General features: G+C 35.0%; 1 protein-coding gene across 1 annotated transcript in view; it reads left to right on the top strand.

The window, feature by feature from the left end:
- Positions 1 to 22,772, top strand: part of SLIT2 (slit guidance ligand 2) — a 259,493-nt gene that overhangs the window by 229,106 nt on the left and 7,615 nt on the right. Inside the window, exons 28-32 of the mRNA XM_057365074.1 lie at positions 8,935 to 9,028; positions 10,897 to 11,034; positions 11,127 to 11,367; positions 11,703 to 11,833; positions 17,248 to 17,402. Coding sequence (XP_057221057.1) covers positions 8,935 to 9,028; positions 10,897 to 11,034; positions 11,127 to 11,367; positions 11,703 to 11,833; positions 17,248 to 17,402 — 759 coding nt within the window. The remainder of the gene's footprint in view (positions 1 to 8,934; positions 9,029 to 10,896; positions 11,035 to 11,126; positions 11,368 to 11,702; positions 11,834 to 17,247; positions 17,403 to 22,772) is intronic.

Genomic DNA, 22,772 nt, shown 5'->3' with positions numbered 1-22,772 from the left:
ACCAGGATCTAAAAAGGGTAATGTTCAGAATACAAAGCAATTGTACAGTTGCCTCCAGTGTGTATGAGGTACCAAATTATTAATGGAACTTTTMTTTTTCTCTGGACTATAACCCAAGTTGAAAGATCAATAACAGAATTTCTGTCAACAATGTATTGAGTGATTTTCATAAGGTACTTTGTAAACATTTGGATTTTGATATGTGTTCTAACAGGTTTAAATCAGATATGCTTGTTTCTAATATTTTTTTTTTTTTAATGAAAAGTATTTTTCACTAAATGAATTCACATAGTAGCTGGGAAAAAATAGATTAACAATCTGGCAAACAAGATATATATTCAGTGTATACAAAGATTTTTAAATCTTTTAAATTTTTGATCTCTAGCTCAGAAAATCCCTGAGCTGTAAGTTGCTGGAGAGTGGCATGGTGTATATTCTAGGAAACTACTGCTGTAGGYTTGTACTGTTCCCTTCTAGTTCTGTTGACAATGCTCTGAATTGTCTTTGTTCAAGAYGTCACAGCATATATGTACTCAACATGGAAGTTCACCAGCCCAGAATATTTTTCTGGGTGATTGGTTATCTGCAAGTATGYTTTCCATTTCAGCAGCACAGTGTAAGGAAGTCAGCTGAAACCTGCTGGTATGAAACGTAAATCATTCTTCTATAGTTTTATGTTAATATTGAAGGATTGTTAGAATCCAAAATTAATTGTAAAGAACACTGAAGTGTAGAACCTAACAGTCTCTTTGACTTTTCTAACAGTCCCTCAAAAATTGACATTTCTCAACTCTATTTTGTTGATTTAAAAACAAGCAATTAAAAAAGGTTATTGTGTTTTTGCACAAGAATCAGGAATCCATTTTACTCTAAGTTTTACRGCAACCACCACAGCTACAGGTGGAAAGACAAAGTATGGTATTTGCACTATAATATGAGCTTTCTTAAGATCATAGACTATAACTGTGAAACAACAGTAAGCAMATGGAATCAACAGACATTCAGGGTGTCTGATGAAACCTGGAGAAATTTCAAATACCTCACTATGTCCTGCACTCTTTAACCTCGCTATTCTCTTAACATTACCATCTATCTGCTTTATTTTAACCCCAGTCTAGTAAACTTCAGGTCATTTTATGTACATTCTATAGATTACAGATAATCATTTCTCTTGCTCATTGTTCTCAGTCATTAGCTCACAGAATTAGCTGATCYAGAAGTAAAGCCTCTCTTAGGCCACTGGTGGCATGTACTTCTTACCTTTCTGTTTGTTTTGCTCTGCTGTAGGTGAGACTTTGAAGCTTGCTTCATTTTGCTATATCAACCTCTCTGCTGCTATAGTTGTGCATTAGCTTAATGTGCTCTGCTGTTGTATTACAATGTAAAAAGTCTCTTGTCTCTTCTGTCTTTGTCACTGCAAGCTGCTAATCTGAATGAAGTGGAAAAAGGTCAGTTGTCTTTTAAACCTTTCACTTACCTTGGTTTCTCACTTGCCTTTTCTTAAAGGTGCATGGATTTCAGTTAYTGCAAATGACCAAATAAATCGTATAGAGATATAATTTAGAAAGCTCACTGCAAATCCTCAAATTAGGCACTTGGCTGTTGCTGTGAATACATGTCAAAATTGTGTTGTTGAAGATGCAGATTGCTAATCAGGARTACTTTAATACTGCGCTCATTGTCTTTTCTTCAGATGTACTAAAAGTATGTGCAGATACTGATATAGGACTAAAAAASGGTTTTACATTATTATGAGTGTTCTGAAATTCTTATTCTCATCTGGAAGCCATTCCCTGGTTTTGTGCTAATGTATCCTCTGTGTTATAGCACTGTTCTGCTTTAATTTTTTCGATAGATTGTGATACTAGAAAATACACTGGAGTATAAAATGGCAATCTTCTTGCTCATCATTTCTGTGGCTTTCTATTTGCTGTAAATATCTAAAGAAACTGAAATAACCATATTTGTCTGGGACTATGGTAGAAGAAAGGTAATATTGAAGAGATTTATGGCACTAACTTTGGGTGTTTGATTTTTAATTTTTTTTCAGTTTCTGCTTRGCACCTGTCACACTAACAGAGAAGAATATCTTCTCTGCAATCCAATCATATATACAATCTGAGACCTAGCATAATCAATGAAGTTGCATATTCAATATTTATGAAGTTGCATATTTAATTTTAAAGCAATTGAATAATTTGGTGGCAAATTTGCTATTAATTTGATAAACATATTTTCAGTCTTTAAAGCAGTATATTATATATAGTAGTAAAAATGTGTTCATTATCCATGAAATAACATGTTCAGCAAGACTGCAATTATATAATCTATATTGATTAATTTAGACAACTGATGAATAACTCCTRCAACTTGAACTCAGGGTAAATTTTCTCTGCAACTGAAGCAGAGTACATGATATGTCTAGAAAATTATTCCAACCACAGGTTTTCCATGTTTAAGCTCTCTTCCATTTAGACATGTTGCTGTATTTGCATTTTATTGCTGCTCCTCTGGACTACAAAAATAACCTGCTGTTTTCTTGTTTATYACACATATGAACACATTGTAACATATCAAAATTACTGATTATAGAAAGAACAAACTTCCTCTCAAACAGATTATTGAGCATCCAGGGGAAGGGAGCTAAGTTCAGCTCCAAAATTAAGCAGATGTGTATGTGATGCACACTTATATTAGCTTCCCAGCTGAACATGACAGTTAATTCACAGTCTGCTTGAAGGATCAGTCAGTTTTGTCAAGCAAGACATCTTTTGAGTTGTGACAGTATTAGAAAAAAAGGGATAATTTCAAGTAATTATCTCAGTTTAGGTAAGCCTTGGACACAGCCTTCTTGCCACTACAATAAGGGAGTTTCATTACTACTTTCAATTCACTTGGTAATCAAATAAGTACCTTCCTAAAATTTTAGCATGCAAGTAATCAAATGCAAATCATGTGATATCAAACTTCAAAAAAGTTTAATAATTTCATCAAATTCAAACATAATCCTCATTCTTGTAAGAACTGCATGCGTTACAGATTCTAAGAATAAAGAGATTTGTTACTCCTGCTTTTTATCAGTCAAAAAWTTTTCTATTTCATCTAGCTTTATATATTTTAAATTATTATTCTATATTAAAAGCTCAAGTATTAAAGTAATTTTACTGCATTTGCATAAAGGGGAAATGTATGTTATATTTGTGGCAAGCTGAGCTGCCTGCTACTGGTTTAATCACTGCCATTACTCGTTCTAGTTTATGATCCACCCTTCTGTTTACCTTCATTCTCTTAAAGCTTACCTAMCTAAACATTACTTCCTTTGTTGTTACCAAACAACATATGTAAAACAAATAGAAATGTTAAAYTAAATAAGCCCCATCTTACACTGAGATCCACAGAAGGGGGGGGCRGAGTAGCTAAAAAGACTTATGTGATAGTGAAAGATAGAAACAGTCCAGCAATTCTACTCTGAAATGAAAAATCTTAAAAAAGTTTATATTTATGGTTAAAATTGCATCCTGCTGTGGCTATGAACTTTTGTTAATTCTAAGAAATTTTGTCCTTCATATTGTAGATATTTTTATATGTATTTTCTGAATAATGAGCTCAAGACTTGAAAAATTTATGTTTTGTACTGTAGATCAAACTCAAGATTTAATAAAAATGCAGCAATTTTCTGTATATAGTTTGTGAAATGGCACTGACATTTTCCAACAACTTCTGCATTCTGTTGGCTTTTTGAGTCAGAGTATTAAACAGAGAGCTCCAGTCATAGTGTCAGATAGTTATACCTGATCACGAAAATATAAATACTGGAGCAGTTGGCTCACAGTACATCATAACTAAGCTCAGAAGCTGGAGTGGAGGTGTGAGCACACATATAAAATCCTTCTGTTCTAGTCTGTAATAGGTATTTGGTATTTTGACTTTGGAAGAGGGATAAGTCTTCTGGGAAAAACCTGGATTTTGATAATTAAAACTGACTAGTGTTGCTTTTGCTTTCATTGTCTACTTTTTGTTTGAATATCAAACTTAGCTTTGCCAATAATTTAAGCGTGATTTCAAACTTGTTTCTTCATAAGYTTGCCTGTAATTAACAATGTGCTATTATATTCAGAAGCCCATGTCTATTTTTRTTAGAGCTCTCCTTTCAGAAATGTAGCAGCTGACATTGCTTTATTTGATTGCATTTTAAATCTTTTGGCCAAATATTCAAAATAACAAAGATTTTTCCCCTTCATTGACTTTTTATTCATTTTTTGTCAGACTGCTTGTCTATATATTGGAAAATCCAGTTAAGAGTMTGTTCAACCTTGAGAAAAGGCTTGAGGAGACCTTATCACACTGTTCCTGAATTTAAAAGGGTGGCTGAAAGGAAAATGGAGACTCCCTTTTTTTACAAGGGGCCACATGGAAAAGGAGARGGGTAATGGGTACAAGTTACTCCTGGGGAGATTCCAATTAGAATTAAAACAGAGGGAAAATTTTTACAAGGAGACCACTGAACCATTGGAGTAATCTTCCCAGGGAAGCRGTTGATTCCCCAACATCAGACACTTTCAGGATTCAGCTGGACAGGGTTCTGGGCCGTCTTGTCATTCTGATTTTGCCAGGAGATGATCCTTCAAGGATCAACCTGGTATTCTRTTATTAAGTTTTTTTATGATTTATAATCTTACCAAGTCATAAGGATGAACTAATTCACTCAGAGGAAGCACAAAGGGACCTGTGAATTTAGCAAACATACAGCTTTAATTAGCTGTATCAGTATGCATCAGTATTTAATAATGTTGTCTGGCTGTTTTAAGTTTGCATCATATTCTGTGCAAAATCTCAGTAAATATTTRTCTTGAGCTTGGAGAGTTGTGTTCATTTGTGCCAACCACAGAGTTCCACTGCTTTCAATGCTRCTCCATGCCAGAAGCCAGACTCCCCTAGATTAATTAAGCAAGATGTCTTGTGAAAAGAGTTATTGCTGGTTCCAATTAAACTTTGGAAGCTTTTCACAGGTTTTTTGACACTTTATCCACTACTTATTTTTAAACAAACTAGTCTGTTGCTTATTTTCCTACACACAGAAATGTTCCCATCTTTCAAAAACTTAATTACTTAGCCAAGCTTTTATAGAGACCTCAGTTACAATATTATTAGATGAATAAAAGAATGTCCTCACACATTGTGTCAAGCTTCCTTGAATTGAGACATTTTTTTCACAACATTTTTTGATTATTTTAAAGTATGCTCTTTACACATTGTATTATGTCTCCCAAATCAGGAAACTGTCTAAGATTTCCTTCCAGTAAAGCCAAGAAGTTTAACTTGGTAAATCTAGTATTTTCTCCAATGACTGTTTCACTTTCATAACTATTTTTTCAACAAAATTACTTACTACCTTTCACCTTGTCTCATTTAAATTCTGAGTAACACAGTGGTTATTCAGTAAGCTGAAGGAGGGTTTTTTTACCAGGAAACTGTATTCTTCAGTGGTTCAGATTCCATGTCCCATAATTTACTTACCTTTTCTATTAACTTTTTCAGAAAGTTTTATTTTGGACATGGGAATGTTCTATTCAGAACATAAATTCATTAACAGTTATTAACATTAACAGTTAATAATAATACCTTGCATTTCGGTTATCTTGGTTTGTTCTTCTGGTGTTTATATCTTCATTCAGAAATTGAGTATCTGATGTACATATTTGGATTATTTCTTGAGTTTTTCATGTTTTTCTTTTTACTGATCCTGTGTAAAGCCTGTCATTAATGCTACCCWTTTTTATAACTAAAGGTTGTACTGTAATTAAAGCTAACTTTTATGTTCATAGGATATTTTACATGGATCTTTTGCTACATGGCCACCATGTTTGCTATGTCTTTTTCATTGAATCCTGTTTTGTATTTGCTATGGACTGTTKAACTAAAACTCCAGGGATATGAATCACCATGCATACAATTTGCAAAGGCAAGGGAAAAGTTTCCTTACTGTCCTGCTGTCACAGCACAAAAAGTTCTGCTTCTGTGTGTTTTTCTACACAGTACGCAGATCAAATTCTGACCATAATCTCAAAAATCCCTGGTGATGTTTGATGGTGTTTGCAAACTCTTTGGCTGGGGTATGCCTGGTGATGTAMTATTAATTTTACAATTTTAAGTGAACATTTTTCAAAACTGTAAACCTGTTTAAAACTTAAATGTCCAATCATTATGTGGGATTCATAGCTAAGAGTGAATAATAAGGAATTTTCAAGTGCCTCTGACCACCCCACATGAGGTGATTCAGCTTTTAGGGTAGTTCTGAAGATATCAGGGCCATCAACCTCTGAATGCTAAAATGCAGTGTAGTCCAAGAAATCCTGTATTTTTGAAGTATGTAGGGGAGGATTTACAAAAATAGACTGGCTTACACACTATTCAGTAAAGCTATTTGCCACACAAGATATCTCAGAAGTCTGTGCCAAAGATAATCTTAGCCATGGCCCAATGAATAAACTGTAGCAAAATCAATTCAATAAATTTGACAGTAATGGTGAKAATGCTTGCTCCTATTATGCTACTCCTAAATTACCTTTTTCTAGTTATTTTGGTTTTCTTTGCACTGAGCTTTTACTGTGRATGTATGAGACAGAAGGCTCCAGCYGTGCTTGGKAGACAGRCTCAATGYGTCCCTTTCACAAACTATCTGATATGGTGTAAGATTTAATAATCTTGGGGATATTTAGAGGTATTTTTGCCCAAGTATATAAGTACTGTACACCCACATTTTTATTATTTGTAGTTGGGGTGTCATATGTTTTTCAGTTCTGCATGTAATTTATTACACAATATATGCCATTGTAAGATATYTGTGTAGATGTGTATTTATGTGCATATATATCCACATATCTGTAGACCCATACATACATTTCTAAACTAAAGGAATGTGCACACACTAGGTTAAAACAACAGTTATTTTTGCTTATTCTACTCCCATGATCCTTAAAATCTGAATTCTGTTCCCATACTTGCATCTCACTCTTAAACACTGCTGGTCTTTAAACAGATTTCAGCTATTACAAGTTCTGTAAATTGACCAAATGCTGTGGGAAAATTAGCATTGAAGACCTCTTATAAGTGTATTTGTTTGAACAAAACCCTTTGAAAAGRGAAAGGGATCTGGATTTTGTTTAATATACAGTGGGTTGCAAAGAATCCCTGGTATTTCAGGATTCTTTGTGCACTGACCTAGTCATAACAGTTGCACATTTCCAGACTAATAATTCTATTGAGAGCTTGAAAAGGCTTTGAGGATAGAATTATAATCCTTTGTATTAGCCATCTTCAGTGGCCTGCATTTGATCTCCATTCATTTTCCTACATRTATTGACTAAGTCACATTGTTACTGACAGTTTTCCTGGGGCTGTTAAGTGGCCTGTGCATGAGGRCCATTTTCTTCTGTTAACTCAAACCTTTGTTTGGTTTGCAGAGAAAATGCACTACTTGCAAATTGGGAATGTGGTATTGATATATTTACTTACTTACTTMTATATATCTATTAAAAAATAGTAAAATTGTGTAGAGCCAGTCTAAATCTTTTGAATGGCTGAAAAATACTTGTCTAGCTGTTCTTTGGCTCGTCCTCTCATTTTTGAAGATGTAGAGGTCTTATCACACTTAGTGTAMATGTTTCAGTTGTGTTTTTAACTGGCATAACCATCTTTGCTCCTGCTTCAGTTTTGCCTTTTTCTCTATCCTTCTGTTACTATCAAATGTTCCACAACTCCTTTTAAGGTTYTGTTTGTCCACCACACTGCAAGCCAGTGCCATGCTCATCTCAGTAAAAGTGATGGACAGCAAATATTGCCTCTRTGAAGGCAAGTTCAGTTTGAGCAGTGAAAGTGTCTGATCGTTCACTATTCRTTTGTCATTATGCACAGTTCTACTTCTCTTTGCTTGTCAGCTCRTGTTTTATTACTGGATGAAGGACAAGGGACACTACTTCCATAGTTTTAGAGTCTCATGGACCTGTCAGTCCCTGAATTCAGCAGGCACTGGGTTTACACCTGTTTATTATACATATATTCTTCATATGGATGCTGGAATAAGTATTTCCACCTTGCAAACCAGTGATTACAAACTTAGGGAGTGCACTATCCATGATGTCATCTCATTAGTTAGTCAGGGAACAAGACATTGTYGCTCTGTTTACAAACCTGTGTTTCCTTTCCATAAAGTTGCAAATAAAATAATTTTTAACCATATTAGAAAACCTTCTAGATTCTAGACCATTTTAGAAATTGGAGCCACTGCTTCTACCAGCAGGATAGACATTTTGTGGATTTTCTTTTTGTTTTCTTTTCACATAACAGATTATAGATAATTATGGTGCATTAAAAAATGCAAAAAAWTGGAGTCATATTTAATGAAAAACAGAAAACAAGTTTTCATTTTTGGATAATTGGAATTTTATTGACATGCAGTGATATTAACAGGTTTTTTTCAGGTAATAGATTACTTATAGTGATAGTGCAAATCTGGGTATTTCTGTGCAYAATGTGCTTAGAAATAAGTAAGAGAAAAGCATAATAATGGCTTTTTTTGTTCTAATGAGAAGACTTTCACTCACTAGGGTTGTTATATAGAAGAGCTAGATAAATGCTATCAATGAAATAAAAAATATAAAATTATCATTTATATCCATGGATAGATGATTGATTTTCAAATTGATATTATTTTATAAAGGAGTTASCAGGTATATTATTTATTGTTATTGKTTTTGTATTACTATTTATTAATTAGTATTTATTAAAGAGGTATTTATTTTTATATTTAAAGAAGAATGCATATTTCAGTGTCAGYAAAAGAAATTGTAGCCACTGCTTTTAAAATTCTGTTCAATGGGATTTTCAGGTCACTGTGTTATTTTCACTGAAATGACAACATACATTRTATTTCAGGTGAACTCTGTGAGGAAAAATTAGATTTCTGTGCCCAAAACCTGAATCCTTGCCAGCATGATTCAAAGTGTATCTTGACACCCAAAGGATACAAGTAAGTCTGGAGTATTGTTAGAGTCCAACTGAACCAAAATTTATATTTTTCTCCCYGGTGTAGCTTCCTTTGCTTCTGTTTAAGTGGAAGCCAGTTCTATTCCCAAAGTACTAATTTTGATCATTATTAAGCACTATGGCAGAGCAGCCCATTATTTTCATGTAAAGCTGTTTTATTATCTAAAGTAGGTTTTACTGAATTTTACTGATCCTTAAAAGTTCTAATTTGAACCAGATTTTAAATAGAAACACAGGGTAGTCTTTCTGATGGTCTATACAAAACCTTTTTCAGAGCTTGGGCAGTAGGAAAATAATTGCATTTAATTAAAATGAAATAATTATATTGCTTTTAAGGAATTATGAAACGGATTATTAGAAAGGCACACTGGAAGGTATAAAGTAAAGAAGTCCCTCCCCAGGAAAGCTAATCTTTAATTACGCCATATCCTTATCGTGAATAATTAGCATGCACAATTTAGTTGTTTTAATAGGCTTTAGGTTAATAAATACAGGAAACCTGCAGCTTTAAATTGTTCTCACAAGTACTTCTTTTATGCACAGCATGCTTTTGTGCTAAAATCAGATTATTTATTTTCATTCCCACTACTTATGAAATGACATTTTATTTAAAAGATGGCAAAAAATATTAAATGTTCAATTGAATGTGAAATTAAGTTAATAGTTTTCAACTGGAAAATGCAARAATTGATGGGTTTCTGTTGTAGTGCATTATGTTTGTTTTTTCATGTCAGTCAAATAAACCAAGTTTAGTATCTTATACTTTACTGCCTAGTTCATTAATCTTTTCTGTTACTTTCTGAGGTTTTAAATCAGAAAATAGCACATGCAGTATACTTCAAGAATGTATTTCAGATTTTTAATAGCATGCTTTATGCTCTTTTCTTAGTCATACATGTTATTGAATAAAAAATAAGACATATTTGATTGAAATACTAAATTTAAAGTTACACAGCTATTTAAAAATAACTTGCCATCTTAGAGCAAATTTTAGATACTAAAAGAAATAACACCAAGTAGGAAAGCAAAAGATCTAATTAAATCAATTAAAGACATCTTAATTAAAAAAGATATCATGATACATGTGGATGCATRGATTTGTAATCTTTTCCATTAATTTTTCACAGAGTTCTGGGCATTCACTCAGTCTTATATATGAGAATTCCCTGAAGAAATGCCACTAGCATTAGCAATGAGAGTTGCACATGGGAAAAACCCAAAACAAACCAACAAACAAAAATTGTTGCATACTCTCTTGAGGATGTGCTGTTTCTAGTTCAGTGGGGATTCAGGGSGGGCAGATGATGGGCTTTGAGACGTCTGTTAGCTCAGCAGCCGTGGAGCTATTTGCAGTAAATCAGACTGGTGGAATTTAAGGGGAAAAAAATATGCATACCCTTAAAACTGTATAAATAAACCATTGGTCCATTCATAGCTATTCAGTTGACAAAGAAAATAACCATCACTACGAGCCTTAGATTTTTTGTCTCAGTTTCACCAGCTAAGCATATTGACTATGTTTAGTGTTTGAAGCCACACACAACATCCTGTAACATTCTGCATTGCTCATAAATTGTAAAGACTGWCAAAATTATTCATGAGGGCTCTCTAGATTTAGACACAATTCTTCAGTATAAGCAGGTGTGTAAACATTTTARCTATCAACCTGTATTCATTACACGTGTAGATTCCCCACCGAATGATAAATTAAGCCATATAGTCTTTACACACAAACAGTAATKCCTTTTCTTCTCTGATTTTTAATCAATTCAGTAGTTCCTTGACTTTGTCATAACTACACTTTATCTTTAAAAGGCACTGTGCTATCCTGATTGCTTTCCTGTTTTACAGATGTGATTGCACACCTGGATATGTAGGTGAGCATTGTGATATTGACTTTGATGACTGCCAGGAYAACAAATGTAAAAATGGAGCACAGTGCACGGATGCAGTTAATGGATATACATGTATTTGCCCAGAAGGATATAGGTGAGAAGGATGTGAAGGCAGTACAAACATGCATGTCTTCTGTCAAAGTTGTTTTTTCTTGGAGATACTGATTTTTTTCCATTTTCACTCAGTGGTTTGTTCTGTGAGTTTTCACCACCAATGGTTCTGCCTCGCACCAGCCCTTGTGATAATTTTGAATGTCAAAATGGAGCCCAGTGTATTGTGAAAGAAAGTGAACCAATCTGTCAATGTTTATCAGGCTACCAGGGTGAGAAATGTGAGAAGCTGATTAGTATAAATTTTGTCAACAAAGAATCCTATCTGCAAATCCCTTCAACTAAGATCCGCCCCCAAACCAATATCACTCTWCAGGTAAGTTTGCTTTTATTGCAGATTCTCTTTTCTGGAAAGGAGAGTAAAACACTTTTCATGATGTGGAAAATTAACCAAAGTTGTTATTGACTCACTTAAGGAACTCTTCACAGTTTGAGATAGAAATCCAGAAGAGTTAATGSAATAACTTTATATTCATGTTGAAGTAGATGGGCTTATTAATAGGAAGAGAAAGAATTTTTTCAGGTTGTCCTTCAATAAAGAATTTATAATGAAGTAACAAATTATGGCAGTAAATTCAGATTCACTTAATACCTCATTTTGATTAAATGCTTAATTTTAGTTCTTTCTTAATATTTCTTTCTTTRAACTAGGTTGCTACAGATGAAGACAGTGGGATCCTGCTCTACAAAGGCGACAAAGATCAYATAGCAGTGGAACTGTACCGGGGTAGAGTGAGGGTCAGCTATGACACAGGATCATATCCAGCCTCTGCTATTTACAGGTGAACCTGGGTGAAACGCATTTCAAACTGAAACAAAACCTACATTCATTCCTTATATCAAAGTCACATTTTTAATAGACGGTTAAAAGAAATATATGCAAATGAATGTATTGTCAGACACTTAAAACCTCTTGCCAAAAGATGTGATTTTGGCTTGGCAAATGACTTGAATGCAGATATGTTAGAAAGATAATATATAATTTGATGCATTAAAATGGAATAAGAGTTACCTTTCAACAGAATATTTATGTMATATTTATGTATAAAGCTCATATGTGGTAGGGGAGCTTTTTCTTTGTTGTAACTGCCAAATAATTTCGTAGTGTGCTGAGTAAAATGAAAAACTATACTATATAAGCAGAAATTAGACTCCTCCTCTCCCCTCCCCTCCCCTCCCCTCCTCTCCCCTCATATAATGTGTGGACTTTTCCCTGGCAAGTGAAGAGAAAGCTAAAAAACTTGACTCTGAAAAAAGGCACTACTCTTGAAAAAGAAATGGCTTTTGCTTCCAAAGTCATTAAGAGACAGAATCCACAGCTGCTTCTGGAGCATAATTTTTGACGGCTTTTCAAAAATGAAATTTCTCTGGTTCTCTGAAAAATTACCATCTGAGTTTTTTAAGAAGTATTATATAACTTCAAAAGAATTTGCAGGCAGACATTGCAAAAGTGAGCAGAAAGACAACAGGCATCACTTCCTGCCTTGACTTCCCGCTTGGTGCTAAAACTACTTTTGGAAGTAAAAAAGAAGTATTAAATCAGTTTTTCTTCAATCTTCTTTTTGCAGTATTTGCACCTTTTGTGTTTTAAAATTATATATAGTGTGTATTTGCTTTCTAGAGTTTGTCACAGTGATATTGTTCTGCATTCTGTTAGGGACATTTCACTGAAAACAATTATTTTTCTATATGATTGTKCTCCTTTGGCAATATAAAATCAAAACATTAAGTATATATAGCGGTGAAATAATGTTACATTCTTAGGTGATAGCAACAAGGGAACTATTGTTTTATTAGATTATTAAAAGCATTCCACAAAAGAAAAGAAAGCTTRTAAAACACAATATAAATCTGTTTAGAAAAAACATTCCAAATAAGCATCTTAAGATTCCTTTTACTTTTTTATGTAATATGTATTTCACAAGSTTTCCTTAAAATTTCATGAAATGGCTTAACATGTAGAAATAGTGTATAGAATATTTCAATTGTATAAATTTTCAGTTTCCCAAACRATCACAATTCAAGATAATATTTTTTTTCTTTTCTTTGTGGGGTAGGGCTAAAGAAGAAGTTTAGATTGTTTTTTCAGGCATTTAATTGTTTTTGTTGATTTTTATTTTAAAAGGTACAGCTGTCTGAGAATAAGAAGCAATAGGAATGAGGATCATATGTAGTTTCAAGTTATTTTGGCTTCCATTTGTTTAATCTATGTATAATTCTTCACTCAAAATATAAATTTCCTTCTCATAAATTTAGTGCTTTCTCYGGCAGTTTTGGAATATCATAAATATTGGTAATTCACACTTGTCCATTATAGTTTTCTAGATAAAGATTGAAAAACAGTACTCACACACGCACAAAAAAAAAACCAAAAAAACAAAAAAACAACTGAAAAAAACAATAAAATAGGATAAACATGGAAGGACTTAATAACAAAGTGACCAATTAACAAACAGTCTGAATTAGGTTACTGTTCCAAAACAGTAAGCATCTCCCCTAGAAAGTTGATAATCTCTTTTGAATTATGTGACAAATGAAGGATGCAAGWGTAGTGAAGAAAGGGATTGGAAATGCAATGACGTGTGACACAATTGTTTAGACAAGCAGATAAATTCTTTTGGTGTTCTTATTTTTGTTTCCATTATTGTTGTTGTTATTAAGTTCCATCTCATTTCAACTAAGTATGAGGGTGAGTTTGTGRGATATTTAGAAACTTTCATTTAATAGTTGAACTGAAGTGTTCTGCTGTTGAGGAAAGGCTGAGGGCATTCCTTTTGTCTTTCTACAACTGTGTGAAAGGATATTCGAGCCAGGTGTAGGTCAGACTCTTCTCACAAGCAAAAAGACCAGATGGAAAGGTCTCAACTTGCACCAGGAGACGTTTAGATTGGATATTAGGAAAAATTGCTTCATATGAAGGGTCGTCAAGCATTAGAACAGGCTGCCCAGGAAAGTGGTGTAGTCACCATTCATATAGGTATTTAAGAGATTAGATATGGCACTTAGAGACATTGTTTCATGGTGGACTTGGCAGTGCTGGTTTAGYTGTTGGACTTGATGATCTTGGAAGTCTTTTCAAATCTAAATGGTTCTGGGATTTCATGATTCTATTTTGGAAGCCATAGATACATTTCTTCATTTGTATGTAGGTATATGTGTCCATCTGGTGATAGCTCTACAAACTGGATACTGTTTAATTTCTGTTTCAGGTTCTAGAATGAAGTATGTTGTAGCACAGAATCTTTTATACATCATACTCTATTCCCTTCATCATTTCCAGTTCTTACCTTTTTACCCTGCTAGAATCTTTGTGATATGTCTAGCCCTTTTTAAGATCTTTGCCTCTTTTCATCAATTCATTGCAAGTTGTCTTTCTGTACCTTTGTTACCTCTTAAAGCTGTCTCCTGGAATGTTTCCAGTCCTTCCTTCAGTCCCTCCGTTTTGTTTCCCTTCTCCCTTCACTCTCTTCATTTTTTTTCTAAGCCAGCTGCTTTACTAGTGGGAGCTGACTGCAGAAAGAGCCATCATCACAAAAGCACTCATTAATTAAACAGAGAAACAAGATGAGATGATGGCACTGCCAAGACCAATAAATAATATTCATTCATTGGAGATGGTTATTTAGAAAAAATTGATCCACTCGTGTTTTGTTCTGTCTGGGCATACATTTTTTAATGTAAACTTTTTTTTACAAAAAAAAAAAACAAAACTTTTCATTTTGTAAACTAGTTTTCATCATATATTTATTGGAAATATGGGAATATTTCTTCCCTGATCATTATTCTTCTACAGAGTACCAGAAGCCTTAAATCAGTTCTTCATACAGCTTTTCATTAGGATCTCTGCATTTAGCTCTCATATCTCCAATGGGAAATGGGCTAGAAGTAATGTAAGTGGATTGGCAGGAAATATTGCAGATATGCCTTGATTTTATTTCCCTTCAATTTAAACCACCCTTACCTAGGAGGGCTCCTCTTCCTGCAGTAAATTTTTACCAGTAAAACAGTTTAAACCAGAGGCTTTTAATAATCACTCTTATCAGAGATACATTCCCATTACACATTATGGTTTCAATATCCCTAGAATGACCTCTTGCCTAAAAAATGCATTTTCTGTGTTGCTTCTTATTCTTTTAAATACTATTGTGTGAAAAGCTGATAATTTGTAAAATAAGTTTCCTTAAAAAAAGAACATTATACTAGGGTTTCTTGYTTCCTGAAGTCAAGAAGTCATATGCACTTCGATTTTTTTAGCACATTTTTTTTTCCTGGATACATTGAAATGTGTTAAATAACTTAACTATGCCATCTTTTACATTGCTTGATCACAGCAAACAAACCTCTTGATACCTTGAGTAAATCTTGCTCTTTAGGAATGACGAACCCTGACCATTTCCTTTCCCCCATGGAAAGTGGCAGTCCCCTCCTGCCAGTTCCCATAAAGTGTTTATTGTGCCAGTGTCTGCTCTGTCCTGTGTTCACATTTTCACACAGAGCTGGGTTTAGGTARAGCATGTATGCTACCGTGCCCATCTCTGATCCACAGTGAGCAGAGGCTCTTTGCAGAGTTGGTAATAAATGGCTGAGAAGCTATTTAATGTGTCACAGCTGTGAATGACCATGCACACTGCTGATCTGTTCCAGGACAAAAGCAGTTAGGTTAATTAAAACATCACTAAGGATGTTTTAAGGTAATTTGCTTGATTTTTGCCTTGAGATTTAGGAACCTAATCTCTTTCAGCTCTCCTGCTTTCTCAATGAGGAGAGCTAATTGACTGTGTGACTGTTCAGTCCATTTCAGGCTATCACACAATTGGTTCGTTTAAATTTTCAAAGGCTTAAGCTCACTTATTTGATGGTTTTCTGAAATAAATAAAGGCTTTCATGGGAATGCTTTTAATGTATGGTCCCTAAAATACAGCTCACACCTTCCACGCATATTTTCAGTTCTATTTCTGCAGTGAAAAATAGACTATAAGTTCTGCAAGTACAATGATATATTCAGTCACAGAATTGAGTAATGATGTTCTTCCTGCATTTAAGCAATTGCATATCAGCAATTGAGGCTGATATGCACAGGCAGCCATTTCTTGTASCTCATATCATGAGTTGGTTTGTCCTTGTGCAGGGTAAACACCATGCTTGAAACAAGCATTTTCTGCTTGACACCCTTCAGGCATTCTCCTACTAGGGAGTTCAGATCTTGTTAGTAAGCAGAAGGTATATGTAGACAAGGAAAAGAACAAAAAAAAGACAATATTCATATTCACTGTACTAGTGAGAAGCTGAACACACTTAAATAACCATGACCAATAAAGATAACAAAAACTTTATTGCTAGTGTCAATGGAGCTGTCTGGATCAGGATTTTGTCTGGCARGACTAAAGTTAGATGCAGTTCCATGTTCCATGAAGTAGTAGATTTATGTATCACTGGAGTTGACTCAGGCCTTCTTCTTCAAAATGTGTAAACCCAATACTCTGCAAAATGTAGGTTCCACACAGACCTGCATGCAAATATGATCTTGAAGTAACATTAGAATCACGTAATGGTTTGGGTTTGAGTGGACCTTTAACAATCACCTCATAGTTCCACATTCCTTGTTAAGGGCAGGAACAGCTCCCACTAGATTAAGTTATACAAAGCCCCATCCAACCTGATCCTGAGCATTTCCAATAAGAGGTCCACAAATTCTCTGGCAACCTATCCCAGTTTTTCATATTAGCCCACCCTCATATTAAAGAACTTTTTTTTTTATGTCACTTCTTTTACTCGGCAGACTCTATTTAATCTGTCTCTACCCTCTCTTAGTTTAAAACAGTTACCCTGTGTCCTGTTACTCCAGGCCCTGGTAAAAAGTCTCTCTCTGTCTTTCTTCTAAGCCACCTTTGAGTATTGAAGAACTGCTATAAGATCTCCCTAGACCCTGCTCTTCTTCAGGCTGAACAACCCCAACTCTTTTAGCCTGTCTTCATTGAAAAAGCGTTCCAGTTCTGTCATCATTAATGCAGAAGAAGGAATGTTACATCATATTGGCTTTTAAGCCTATTTTTGTGTCTTTGCTTAAAATGTAGTTTTCAGGAGAATGCACTCCTAGAGAAGTTCTGTTCTTAAACTCTATTGACTCTTAAATGAGAAGAAGGTAAGAAACTGTTCTAACCAGACCGTCAATTGTTTAATATTGTTTGTTTTGCAGTGTGGAAACAATTAATGATGGCAATTTCCACATTGTGGAGCTCCTAGCTATGGATCAGGTTCTCTCTTTATCTATTGATGGAGGAAGCCCCAAGATAATTACCAACTTGTCCAAGCAATCTACTCTGAATTTTGATTCTCCGCTGTATGTAGGAGGTAAGAGGATCTTACTGCTTCTTACTAGAAGTATTGTAAATAATTTAGTCTGGTAACATGCTTTAAGAAGCACATGCTGAGACTGATTCATTGATGTAACACCTTAAAATGAARCTTTGGTCGTTAATGTCAATCGTTTCAATTTTAAGAAATATCATGTCCTCAAACTGCACCTGTTGCTTTTTTATAGCTATGTTTATTTTTTATAACTGTAGCATTTTGCAGTTTTCTACTGTTTTTTAGCCTTTTAATATACTGAAGATGAATGCTTAACATTGTTTAGCTTCATGAAGATTTAGTATTGCCTGTCCAGAAAGTGTAGAATAGCATCATTTTGTTCTGCTCATTTTACATTTCTRTTTCCCTGTCCTGGTATCTGCAGGAAATGATAGCAATGTATAAAGCCATGAAGTACAATTTATGTCTGGAGATCTTATTCCTTAGGGCTGATAGGAGTTAGGGCACGGGTAAGGAGGGAACCACTGGACAGTTGCCTCACAGTATGTGTCAGGGCTTGTTTTTCATTTGTTTTGAGAAAAAAAAAWTATTTGTTTAAGTAAAACTTAAAAATTATTTGAAAAATTTTGATCATTTGATGCAATTTACTCTGTAGAACGATAAGTTCAAACACACTCTTTTACTAGCAGTTCCTGTTGGATTTCTGATGGACCTGTGCAATCTAGGTAAAATTCAGAAAATTCAGCCAACACTTTGTGCCTCCTTGCTTGGTAACAAGTCTGAGTTCCTAGTGATCAGACATTCAGCATGGTTTTTAATTACTGCTTAAATTCTACAGATTTTCATGCTCTGCTTAGTTTAACCTTAAACTCTTACAAGAGTATACAATGCATGTAAGGATCTGAGCTCTTCTTCCTGCAAAAGAATACTTTATTTTTCATTTTGCCTAATTCTTTTCTGTCTGAAAACAACTTTTTATGGTTCTCTCCTTGCTTCTTTACCCTGCAGATCTGTGTCTCCATTAGGAGAATCATAATMATCTGCATTATTATCTTCAAGTATCAGAAGAATAACTTTTGGAAATAATCTTTTCCTTTAATGGTTTGATACCTAAGATCAGCAGTCTTTTGCATTCTAGTGCTTATTCTTTAGGGAGGTCCTGCGATTATTTTGTTATAATTCTTCACATTTAGGCTCCAAAACGACAATTATTTCTGCTGTTGTAGAAAATGTTGATCCAAAAGGAAATGAAAACCAATAATAGAAGCACACTGTAACAAAATAGAGGGAAAAAAACTCAGTAGGTTGGAATCCAGTTCTTAAGCCTTCCCCTTTAATTTATGTATTTATGATTTTTAAAATTCTCAAGATGGTGAATTTTCACTCTTGTATCTTTATATTGCCCATCTTTTTGAGATTCATTAAATTTTTTCTTATCCAACTATATCTAGATTCTTAAGAGAATTTGATCACACATTTCCATCAGTTAAGAACTTATATTCTCACTAGGATTTTATGCAGTATTTTTATCTTTGCCAAAGCCTTAGTTTGACACCTATATCATCATGTAGCTTACACTTACTCTTACCACTTCCCTGCTAAAATGGCATTTCTGATAAGCATCACCTGGCAGGATGATCATCATCAGCTGGCAGGATGAAATTCAGACTTGACAGCAAGCCCTTGTACAGTGTGTGCTCTCCTTCCCTCTCATTCCATGTCTCCCTGTCTTCCCTCTTCTCTTTTTTTTTTTTTTTTTTTTTTTTTTNTTTTTTTTTTTTTTTTTTTTTTTTTTTTTTTTATGTTACTCTTGGGTCACAATATTTAGCTTGATTTGAAAGGGATAATTTAACATTATTTTTACCAAAGTCAGCTAATTGATTTATAACTTTTGGAGTTAGAAATATTGATTTAACTTGTGGAGTTTTTTTACCTTTTCTGAGTGTATGGCTCTTTTGTGTGGTCAGAATACACATGCTTGGTATTTTTCAGCCTTTCTATAACAAATTTCAGTAAATCATACTGAAAGCATGTGCTTTTGTAAGAATTCTTAAGGGACAATCTGTTTCTTCTCAAAAATTCTTCAAAGGAGTCAGACATCACTGATACTTCATGTTCTTCTCTCAAAAACTAGAGCATATTTTACTAGTTGAGAGTGGCACCTTGTTTCATAGATGTCCATATTTCTGAGACAGGTAGGGTATCAGCTGCTTCTTATTTGTGCCTGCAGTGTTCTGGCAGCATGTAGAATAAGATACCTTTTTTGACAGTTTTATTTTGTGACTGTTATTTAAAAGATGTTTTTATTATTTGCCTCCTTGAACAGTAATTTACCTGTAGTCAGGTTCAATGTCCAAAAGCTTAAAAGGGGGTGGGAACTACTCTCTTACTTTGCCAAAAATAGATCTGAAATATTTGTCTGTATCATTTCTATGTCAGTTCTTTCCTAACTGGTAAARAACGTTTATATAAAAATTACCTGAGAAATATTGCCAAAGAATAAAGAATATAAGCAGGATTTACACACACTTTGGCCTTCTGACATTTAATAGCTTGCCAGAAGAAGCAATAGTGCATAGGCTGAAAGCTTGTGAGTATGCTTGCATTATGTTTCYAAATGTCTTCCTTACTAGAGAATAGAGACAGAAATCTTCTGAATCATGTGTGATTTACCTGCTATTATCTGGTACCATAGAGACATGCTTATATGGTTCCCAGAAATCACATCTGAGTTTGCTGACACTTTCAAGTATAACTTMTAGTTTAGCATTGCATTGGTGTGCTTTGTTTTAGACACCTTTTATTTTTACAAAGAGTAAGTTCAGTGCATCTGTTCTGCTGAGACACTTCAAGCTCTTCCATGARCATTAGCTGAGAGTGGCTTTTAAGGGAGACAGCAAGGTAAAGGAACCTTGATGATACTGCTCTGTCCCTGGTTTGAGAATGTGGCRAGTACTTGTGAGGAAATGGAAACTYGTAATTGTTTGCAGCCTGAGTCCTTTAGTAGAATASTGCAAAGTCTATTTTACTGTTGTGGCTTGAGCCTGGCTGGAAGCCAGGTGACCCCCAAAGCCACTCTATCACCTGCCCCCCCTTCTCAACTGGACAAGGGAGAGAAAATGTAAAGAGAAATGCAAAGAGAGAAATGRAAGCTCATGGGTTGAAATGAGGATGGGGAGATATTCCTCACCAATTATTGTTGTGGCAAAACAGACTCAACTTGAAGTAATTAGTTTAATGTATTACCAGTCCAAATGACAGTAGGATAATGAGAAGTAAAACATTTCTTAAGACCTTCCCCCACCCTTCCCTCTTTCCCAGTCTCAAGTTTTTTCTCTCTAATTCTCTATCTCCTTCCTGCAAGCAATGCAGGTGGATGAGGAATATGGGTTAWGGTCAGTTCATCACACTGTTTCTGCCATTGCTTCCTCCTCAGGGAAAGGAGTCCTTCCCTCTTCCAGGGTGGCGTTCCTCCCATGGGAGACAGTTCTCCCATGCTCCAGCATGGGTCCCTTTTTTCCCATGGGTGCAGTGCTTCAGGAACAGGCTGCTCCAGCATGGGTCCCCCACAGGGTCACCAGTTCCAAGACCTGTTCCAGTGGGAGCTCCTCTCTTCACAAGTCCTGCCAAGAGCCTGCTCCAGCACGGGGTCACAGTCTTCTCTCGAGCATCCACCTGCTCCATCCACATCCTCCATGTGCTGCAGGTGGATCTCTGCATCTCTGTGTTCCTCCGTGTTCCTCCATGGGCTGCAGGGCACAGCAGCTTCACCATGGGCTGCTCCTGGATCCAGCACCTGGAGCACCTCCTCCCCCTGCTTCACTGACCTCAGTATCTGCAGAGCTCTTCCTCTGACATATTCTCACTCTTCTCTGCTCACATCTGTGCAATTACTCCTTTGGGGTTTTTTTTCCTTTTTAGATATGTTATCACAGAGGTGCTGCTGCCATCACTGACTGTCTTGGCCTTGGCAGAATTGACAGGTCCATCCTGGAGCCAGCTGCCATTGGCTCTCTCGGGCATGGGAGCACTTCTGGGAACTTCTCAGAGAAGCCACCTCTGTATCCCCTCCACTACCCAAACCTTGCCACACAAACCCARTAYRCTTACCTAATTGATCAGATCAAAGAAGATTAAGCTGTTCAACAGTATGGATACAATATTGTTAATTTCTATAATCACTGAAGCCTAGCACAATTGAAATTACCTCTAAATGAAAGGCAGTCTACCTCATTACGTTGCACAGCATTTCTGCATGACTTAACAGTTCAGAGGAATATAGAAAATTATTAGAAGTATCAGTTTACATGGTTAAGGAGCAACTATGCAGAACATTGCTGCTTTCTTGTCATTATCTAAGTACCAGAATGAAAATTGTCGATTTTGTCTAGGAATAAACCTATGCAGCCAATAAGAATATTTATTTTCAAGTAAACAGATCCTTTTTGATATCTTTGCACTTTGATATCTTTTACTTGTGAGTCTTGGGACTCATTTAGGCATTTGTGGATTCTTTATTAGAAAGTAATAACTTAAGGACTATCTATTATAGGCAATATGTTGGCCATAAGTTAAAAGAAAAAAAGAAGCAGGGGCAGGAGTAGAAGACACTTCATGTTTACAAGAAAAAGTTTAATAGTAATGCTCCTTCTGAGTTATTCTTGAATTTTCATAATGGGATAAATGCATCACATACACCCACGCTTTATTACACCAGTAACAATTATAGACTGTAACAGAGGAATTACTCTGAAAATGGTCAACACTGGGGACATTTTCTTTATCAAAAAGTTAATACACATAAGTAGTGTGATATTGAATTATTGTTATTATTGATTGATTTTAGGCTGTAATGGCAAACTATGAATTAGCTTTTGGTTTTATTTTCTTAATCTGTTTTTGAGATATGCTAAAGAAAAGTATTTTTRGTTTTGGAGCCTCGACCTATTAAACTGTCCTTTCCAAGAAATTTTCCATAGCAAAACTTCATATTTGAAATGTGTATGCCAGCTCCAGTTTGATGAGCCAGTCCTACTAAAATACTTCAGCTTACAAAAAATGGCATATCAGCTGCTACATTTCAGTAACTTTTGGTTTTCTGGGACTCAGAAACTATGTGCTATCCTGGACTTAAATGCACTAAGTCAAAAWGAGGCAAAGCTGACCTTTTTACAGGTGTGAGCTTCTTAAGTCTTGCATACATCTCTTAACTGTGACTTAGAGACTTACAGGTTTGGAGCATGCTTGACAACCAGGACAATTTCCAAAAACTGGATTACTGGTCATGGTTCTAGTCTGAATAGCTATGTATAATTAATGAAGAAGAAACATTTCTTTAAAAGTGTTTACAAAATAGAAAAAATGGTATAGCAAACTGTGAGAATTATTAAACTAATTATTTGCTATTATTAA

Source organism: Malurus melanocephalus, unplaced genomic scaffold, assembly GCF_030028575.1.
Source record: "Malurus melanocephalus ecotype Western Australia unplaced genomic scaffold, MMel_1.1 scaffold_47, whole genome shotgun sequence".
NCBI lineage: Eukaryota > Metazoa > Chordata > Aves > Passeriformes > Maluridae > Malurus > Malurus melanocephalus.
Note: the sequence above shows the minus strand (reverse complement) of the source record. Positions and strands in the feature narration are given on the sequence as shown.